The following is an 8,645-nucleotide window of genomic DNA, read 5'->3' on the forward strand; positions in this document are numbered from 1 at the left end:
TGGTGATGAATATGATGATAATGATGATGAATATGATGATGAATCTGATGATGAATATGATGATGAATATGATGATGATGAATATGATGATAATTATGATGATGATGAATATGATGATGGTAATGATGAATATGATGATGAATATGGTGATGATGAATATGATGATGAATATGGTGATGGTGATGAATATGGTGATGATGAATATGATGATAATGATGATGAATATGATGATGAATATGATGATGATGATGATGAATATGATGATGGTAATGATGAATATGATGATGAATATGGTGATGATGAATATGATGATGATGATGAATATGATGATGATGAATATGATGATGATGATGATGAATATGAATATGATGATGGTGATGAATATGATGATGATGATGATGATGAATATGATGATGAATTTGATGATAATTATGATGATGATGAATATGATGATGGTAATGATGAATATGATGATGAATATGGTGATGATGAATATGATGATGATGATGATGAATATGATGATAATGATGATGAATATGGTGATGATGATGATGATGATAATAATGATGAATATGGTGATGATGAATGTGATGATGATGATGATGATGAATATGATGATGAATATGATGATAATTATGATGATGATGAATATGATGATGATGAATATGATGATGATGAATATGATGATGATGATGATGAATATGATGATGAATATGATGATGAATATGATGATAATGATGATGATGATGAATATGATGATGAATATGATGATGATGATGATGAATATGATGATAATGATGGTGATGATGATGATGATGGTGATGATGAATATGATGATGATGAATATGATGATGAATATGATGATGATTATGATGATGATGATGATGAATATGATGATAATGATGGTGATGATGATGATGATGGTGATGATGATGATGAATATGATGATAATGATGATGATGATGAATATGATGATGATTATGATGATGATGATGATGAATATGATGATGATGATGATGATGAATATGATGATGGTGAATATGATGATGATGATGAATATGATGATGATTATGATGATGATGATGATGAATATGATGATAATGATGGTGATGATGATGATGAATATGATGATGATGAATATGATGATGATGATAATGATGAATATGATGATGATGATGGTGATGATGATGATGAATATGATGATAATGATGATGATGATGATGAATATGATGATGATTATGATGATGATGATGATGAATATGATGATGATGATGATTAATATGATGATGGTGAATATGATGATGATGATGAATATGATGATGATGATGATGAATATGATGATGATGATGATGAATATGATGATGAACATGATGATGATGAATCTGATGATGATGATGATGAATATGAATCTGAATCTGTTGATTAGGATGAATCTGATGATGGAAATGAATCTGTTGATGATGATGATGAAAATGATGATGATGATGATGAATATGATGATGATGAAGATGATAATATTGGATTCACACAACCATTTTGCAATGAAAACTCTAAGATCATGTTACAACCTTGACTTTGACACATTCAGCCATCCAATCTGACTGATTATAATAAATAAATACATACAGTAAATAAAGACAGAATGCAGTGAATTTGTCTTTGAAATGCTTTAGTTATTATTTGAGTCAAGTAACAGTGGAATCAAGAGAAAGAGAGCCCATCGTGCTGCTATAACATGAAACACTACTTTAACATCCAAGATGATAATAATAGTGATGATATAGTGACCATATAAGAGATAGAGAGCCCATTGTGCTGTCATAACATGAAACACTACTTTAACATCCAAGATGATAATGATAGTGATAATGTAGTGGCCATATTGTTCTGTAGGTGTTAGTGTAATCGTGATAATGCAGTGACCATATTGTTCTCTAGGTGTTAGTGTTACAGTGATGATGTAGTGACCGTATTATTCTCTAGGTGTTAGTGTCTGTCTGGCTAGCTCTGGTGCCCCCTCCTCCACATTCATTTAGAGATGGTGACATTAGGTCAGGACTGATAGAGTCAGTTATGTTACTCCTGCTCCTGGACAGCCACAGCATCAGAGACAGCCCTGATCTTAAAGGAAATGCTTTTCAGAGAGTAGTCTACCCCTTTCCAGTGCTGCCAATAAACAGACACATGAGTGAAAGATGTTTCCGGATGTGGGGCGTACAGGGAGTTAGGGTTAGCATGCGTACAGTCACCGTACCAGAATCCACCCATGTAGCGCCTGGCACAGTGGTCTCCCCAGGTATCTTGATCATTGTCGTAGGTGCTGAACTTCATGCCGTTGCTGAACGACAAGGAGTCCCCTGAGAATCAACCAAAAAAACAGAGCTAAAAAAAGTACCAACAGACAGAGCACAGTAACCTGGTTAATCCAACAGACAGAGTACACTAACCTGGTTAAACCAACAGACAGAGTACAGTAACCTGGTTAAACCAGGAACCAACAGACAGAGCACAGTAACCTGGTTAAACCAACAGACAGAGTACAGTAACCTGGTTAAACCAGGAACCAACAGACAGAGCACAGTAACCTGGTTAAACCAACAGACAGACCACAGTAACCTGGTTAAACAAACAGACAGAGAACAGTGACCTGGTTAAACCAACAGACAGAGCACAGTAACCTGGTTAAACCAACAGACAGAGAACAGTAACCTGGTTAAACCAACAGACAGAGCACAGTAACCTGGTTAAACCAAGAGACAGAGCACAGTAACCTGGTTAAACCAACAGACAGAGAACAGTAACCTGGTTAAACCAACAGACAGAGCACAGTAACCTGGTTAAACCAACAGACAGAGCACAGTAACCTGGTTAAACCCACAGACAGAGAACAGTAACCTGGTTGAACCAACAGACAGAGCACAGTAACCTGGTTAAACCAACAGACAGAGAACAGTAACCTGGTTAAACCAACAGACAGAGCACAGTAACCTGGTTAAACCAACAGACAGAGCACAGTAACCTGGTTAAGTAGGGTCTGCCATCATTCCCTGTGAACTGGACAGTGTGTTTACAGGAAGTAGGGTCTGCCATCATGCCCTGTGAACTGGACTGTGTGTTTACAGGAAGTAGGGTCTGCCATCATTCCCTGTGAACTGGACTGTGTGTTTACAGGAAGTACGGTCTGCCATCATTCCCTGTGAACTGGACTGTGTGTTTACAGGAAGTAGGGTCTGCCATCATTCCCTGTGAACTGGACTTGGTGTTTACAGGAAATAGGGTCTGCCATCATGCCCTGTGAACTGGACTGTGTGTTTACAGGAAGTAGGGTCTGCCATCATTCCCTGTGAACTGGAATGTGTGTTTACAGGAAGTAGGCTCTGCCATCATGCCCTGTGAACTGGACTGTGTGTTTACAGGAAATAGGGTCTGCCATCATTCCCTGTGAACTGGAATGTGTGTTTACAGGAAGTAGGCTCTGCCATCATTCCTTGTGAACTGGACTGTGTGTTTACAGGAAGTACGGTCTGCCATCATTCCCTGTGAACTGGAATGTGTGTTTACAGGAAGTAGCAACAGCATGACTTTAGATCATTAGAACACATTTGCCAAAAGCTACAAAATACACCTGACTAGATTTATGCAAATGTGTTCAGAACCAGTCAACAGTTTGGACACACCTACTCATTCCAGGGCTTTTCTTTATTTTTACTATTTTCTACATTGTAGAATAATAGTGAAGACATCAAAACTATGAAATAACACATGTGGAGTCATGTAGGAACCAAAAAAGTCTTCAACAAATCAAAATATATTTGAGAGTCTTCAAAGTAGCCACCCTTTGACTTGATGACAGCTTTGCACACTCTTGGCATTATCTCAACCAAAATGATCACTAAATCAGGTTTTCAAGATATGTAACTTTCAAAATATATGCATTTTTTTTTTTTTACAGGGATTTCTGTATTTTAAAGTACAAATACCAAAATATATTTTTTGGGGTTGAGTTTTCCTTTAAGACTGAACTCTTCACTCTAAACTTTGTGGCGGAAGCTAGAACATCTGATGTCACCATCGTCTATGGTGTCACATCATAACTCTTCCCCTGTGTGTGTGTTTAGTTCCTACGGGTTGTTGGAAATAGTTCACATTTCGGGAGCTAGAACATCTGATGTCACCATCATCTATGGTGTCACATCATAACTCTTCCCCTGTGTGTGTGTGTTTAGTTCCAACGGGTTGTTGGAAATAGTTCACATTTCCAACAACCCGTAGGAACTAAACACACACAGGGGAAGAGTTATGATGTGACACCATAGACGATGGTGATGATGTTAAAGCTGAAGAAGAAGAAGAACTCACCTGCCCCTCCGTCTACATAAGTGCCCAGTCTCAGTGTGTATCCGTAGTTCTCAGGATCAATGGAGAAGGACGTGTATTTAGCATAAACTTTCCCTCCCTCAAAGTCCTCCATGTCCACTCTCAGCTCATTCTTCTTCCTCATCGTCAGGAGGAAGATGTTGTCCAGACCTGACAAGAACAGAAAGCATAAAGGTCCTGTTACATTTCAGCTCCTAGCTCCTTTCCTTACCTCCTATCCCCTTTCCTCTAGCTCTTAGCCCCTTCCCCTAGCTCTTAGCCCTTTCCTCTAGCTCTTAGCCCCTTCCCCTAGCTCTTAGCCCTTTCCTCTAGCTCTTAGCCCCTTCTCCTAGCTCCTAGCCCCTTCCTCTAGCTCCTTCCCCTAGCTCTTAGCCCTTTCCTCTAGCTCTTAGCCCCTTCTCCTAGCTCCTAGCCCCTTCCTCTAGCCCCTTCCTCTAGCTCTTAGCCCTTTCCTCTAGCTCTTAGCCCCTTCCCCTAGCTCCTAGCCCCTTCCTCTAGCTCTTAGCCCCTTCCCCTAGCTCCTAGCCCCTTCCTCTAGCTCCTAGACACCCTTCCTCTAGCTCTTAGCCCCTTTCACTAGCTCCTAGCCCCTTCCTCTAGCTCTTAGCCCATTCCTCTAGCTCATAGCCCCTTCCTCTAGCTCTTAGCCCCTTGCCCTAGCTCTTAGCCCTTTCCTCTAGCTCTTATCCCCTTCCCCTAGCTCTTAGCTCCTTCCCCTAGCTCTTAGCCCCTTCCTCTAGCTCTTAGCCCCTTCCCCTAGCTCCAAGCCCCTTCCTCTAGCTCCTAGCTCCTTCCTCTAGCTCTTAGCCCCTTCCCCTAGCTCCTAGCCCCTTCCTCTAGCTCCTAGCTCCTTCCTCTAGCTCTTATCCCCTTCCCCTAGCTCTTAGCTCCTTCCCCTAGCTCTTAGCCCCTTCCTTTAGCTCTTAGCCCCTGCTCCTAGCCCCTTCCTCTAGCTCTTAGCCCCTTCCCCTAGCTCCTAGCCCCTTCCTCTAGCTCCTAGCTCCTTCCTCTAGCTCTTATCCCCTTCCCCTAGCTCTTAGCTCCTTCCCCTAGCTCTTAGCCCCTTCCTTTAGCTCTTAGCCCCTGCTCCTAGCCCCTTCCTCTAGCTCTTAGCCCATTCCCCTTCCCCTAGCCCCTTCCTCGTCCTCTAGCTCTTAGCCCATTCCCCTTCCCCTAGCCCCTTCCTCTAGCTCCTAGCCCCTTCCTCAAGCTCTTAGCCCCTTCCCCTTCCCCTAGCCCCTTCCTCTAGCTCTTAGCCCCCTCCCCTTCCCCTAGCCCCTTCCTCTAGCTCTTAGCCCATTCCCCTTCCCCTAGCCCCGTCCTCTAGCTCTTAGCCCCCTCCCCTTCCCCTAGCCCCTTCCTCTAGCTCCTAGCCCCTTCCTCAAGCTCTTAGCCCCTTCCCCTTCCCCTAGCCCCTTCCTCTAGCTCTTAGCCCCCTCCCCTTCCCCTAGCCCCTTCCTCTAGCTCTTAGCCCCTTCCCCTTCCCCTAGCCCCTTCCTCAAGCTCTTAGCCCCTTCCCCTTCCCCTAGCCCCTTCCTCTAGCTCTTAGCCCCTTCCCCTTCCCCTAGCCCCTTCCTCTAGCTCTTAGCCCCCTCCCCTTCCCCTAGCCCCTTCCTCTAGCTCTTAGCCCCTTCCCCTTCCCCTAGCCCCTTCCTCTAGCTCCTAGCCCCTTCCTCTAGCTCTTAGCCCCCTCCCCTTCCCCTAGCCCCGTCCTCTAGCTCTTAGCCCCTTCCTCTAGCTCCTAGCCCCTTCCTCTAGCTCCTAGCCCCCTCCCCTTTCCCTAGCCCCGTCCTCTAGCTCTTAGCCCCTTCCTCTAGCTCCTAGCCCCTTCCTCTAGCTCTTAGCCCCCTCCCCTTCCCCTAGCCCTGTCCTCTAGCTCTTAGCCCCTTCCTCTAGCTCCTAGCCCCGTCCTCTAGCTCTTAGCCCTTTCTTTTAGCTCTTAGCCCCTTCCCCTAGCTCCTAACCCCCTTCTCTAGTTCCTAGCCCCTTCCTCTAGCTCCTAGCCCCTTCCTCTAGATCCTAGCCCCTTCCCCTAGCTCCTTCCTCTAGCTCCTAGCTCCTTCCTCTAGTTCCTAGCCCCTTCTCCTTCCCCTAGCTCCTAACCCCCTTCTCTAGTTCCTAGCCCCTTCCTCAAGATCCTAGCCCCTTCCCCTAGCGCCTTCTTCTAGCTCCTAGCCCCTTCATCTAGCTACTAGCCCCTTCCCCTAGCTCCTTCCTCTAGCTACTAGCCCCTTCCCCTAGCTCCTTCCTCTAGCTCCTAGCTCCTTCCTCTAGCTCCTAACCCCTTCCCATAGCTCCTAACCCCTTCCCCTAGCTCCTAACCCCCTTCTCTAGTTCCTAGCCCCTTCCTCTAGCTCCTAGCCCCTTCCCCTAGCTCCTTCCTCTAGCTGCTAGCCCCTTCCTCTAGTTCCTAGCCCCTTCCCCTTCCCCTAGCTCCTAACCCCCTTCTCTAGTTCCTAGCCCCTTCCTCTAGATCCTAGCCCCTTCCCCTAGCGCCTTCTTCTAGCTCCTAGCCCCTTCATCTAGCTACTAGCCCCTTCCCCTAGCTCCTTCCTCTAGCTACTAGCCCCTTCCCCTAGCTCCTTCCTCTAGCTCCTAGCTCCTTCCTCTAGCTCCTAACCCCTTCCCATAGCTCCTAACCCCTTCCCCTAGCTCCTAACCCCTTCCCCTAACTTCTTCTCATTTGGTTTTCTCAGATCTGAGGAGGACTCACCCAGCCAGTACTCTCCAGCCACATTACCAAAGCCAGATTTGTAGTGTGCCCAGGGTCTGTAAAAGTTCTCTGTTCCATCCATTCTCCTTTGGAACACCTGAGAGGAGAGAGAGGGCAGAGAGAGAGAGGGCAGAGAGAGAGGGCAGAGAGAGAGCGAGGGCAGAGAGAGAGGGCAGGGAGAGGATGAGAGAGAGATCGAGAGAGAAGAGATAAGGGGGAGAAGGACAGCGAGGGAAGAGAGGGGGAGAGGGAAGTAGGGACAGAGGTAAGGGAAGGGAGAGAGACACGGGGGAAAGAGAAAGAGGAGGGAGACAGAGAGGGGGGAGAGAGACACGGGGGAAAGAGAAAGAGGAGGGAGACAGAGAGCGGGGAGAGAGATGTCATTATCATACGTTTTGCACCACCGACACATCACAAACATCACAGATGATCTATAAAGGTCTCTACTCACAGTCCACCTCCCTCCATCCGTGTTCATGTCACAGTAGACGTGCAAGGGGGTGGTGGGACCCCCAGGGTAGATGGTGTACACCCCACTGGGTTTGGTGTTGTCATATTGATAGATGTCATCACAGTTCTGAGGGAGGTAGACCTGAGAGAGGACGGCTACAGGAGCCAGCAGAGACAGGAGCAAAAAGACCTGGGAGACAGGGACAGGGAAAACATTCACACAACATTCAAACAACATTTTAAAAAACATTAAAACAACATTTACTTTACTGTTCAATGCTGTCAGTGTAGTACATGCAGCAAAACAACCCAGAGTAGAGATACATACACACATAACCTCACATAACATTCACACAACTTTAGATCAACACATAACATTCAGATAACTTTAGATCCACACATAACCTCACATAACATTCAGATAACTTTAGATCCACACATAACCTCACATAACATTCAGACAACTTTAGATACACACATAACCTCACATAACATTCAGACAACTTTAGATCCACACATAACCACACATAACATTCAGATAACTTTAGACCCACACATAACCTCACATAACATTCAGATAACTTTAGATCCACACATAACCTCACATAACATTCAGACAACTTTAGATCAACACATAACATTCAGATAACTTTAGATCCACACATAACCTCACATAACATTCAGACAACTTTAGATCCACACATAACCTCACATAACATTCAGACAACTTTAGATCCACACGTAACCTCACATAACATTCAGTCTTTTAAAACGGTAGAATAAAATGTTTTGAATTATCCACTTACTTTGCATGGATATGGTACATATCATATCAGTGTTAATGGATAAGTCATACCTTCATCCTGAAGAGTGGGTAGTGGTGGACTGTGCTGTGTGTCTGTCTGTCTTATAGCCCCTAACCAAGGCTGCACTACCTGGTCTAAACTAGAAGTGGTGGGAACCACACACCTGTTTGGTTGTCTTTATGTGTCTGCGTGTGTGTGTGGGTATGTAGCTGGGGAGAGGGAGAGGGGGACAGGGTGAGAGGGTGGGGGAGTGGGGGACAGGGTGAGAGGGAGGGGGAGTGGGGGACAGGGTGAGAGGG

The 8,645-nt window shown here is 45.1% G+C and overlaps 1 protein-coding gene across 2 annotated transcripts; it reads right to left on the minus strand.

Moving 5' to 3' along the window:
- Nucleotides 1-1,652: 1,652 nt before the first annotated feature.
- Nucleotides 1,653-8,417, minus strand: LOC118940254 (microfibril-associated glycoprotein 4-like). Of its 2 annotated transcripts, XM_036948797.1 has the most exons (5): nucleotides 8,397-8,417; nucleotides 7,542-7,730; nucleotides 7,091-7,187; nucleotides 4,360-4,527; nucleotides 1,653-2,357 (listed from the first exon to the last, which is right to left on the minus strand). In XM_036948797.1, the coding sequence occupies exons 1-5, from the start codon at nucleotides 8,400-8,402 to the stop codon at nucleotides 2,077-2,079; spliced, it is 741 nt and encodes a 246-aa protein (XP_036804692.1). In that variant the 5' UTR covers nucleotides 8,403-8,417; the 3' UTR covers nucleotides 1,653-2,076. The 2 variants fall into 2 exon arrangements, with proteins under 2 accessions (XP_036804692.1, XP_036804691.1); XM_036948796.1 differs by lacking the exon at nucleotides 8,397-8,417 and having other exon boundaries at nucleotides 7,542-7,793.
- Nucleotides 8,418-8,645: the final 228 nt, after the last annotated feature.

This window comes from Oncorhynchus mykiss, chromosome 17, assembly GCF_013265735.2.
Source record: "Oncorhynchus mykiss isolate Arlee chromosome 17, USDA_OmykA_1.1, whole genome shotgun sequence".
NCBI classification, from domain to species: Eukaryota; Metazoa; Chordata; class Actinopteri; order Salmoniformes; family Salmonidae; genus Oncorhynchus; species Oncorhynchus mykiss.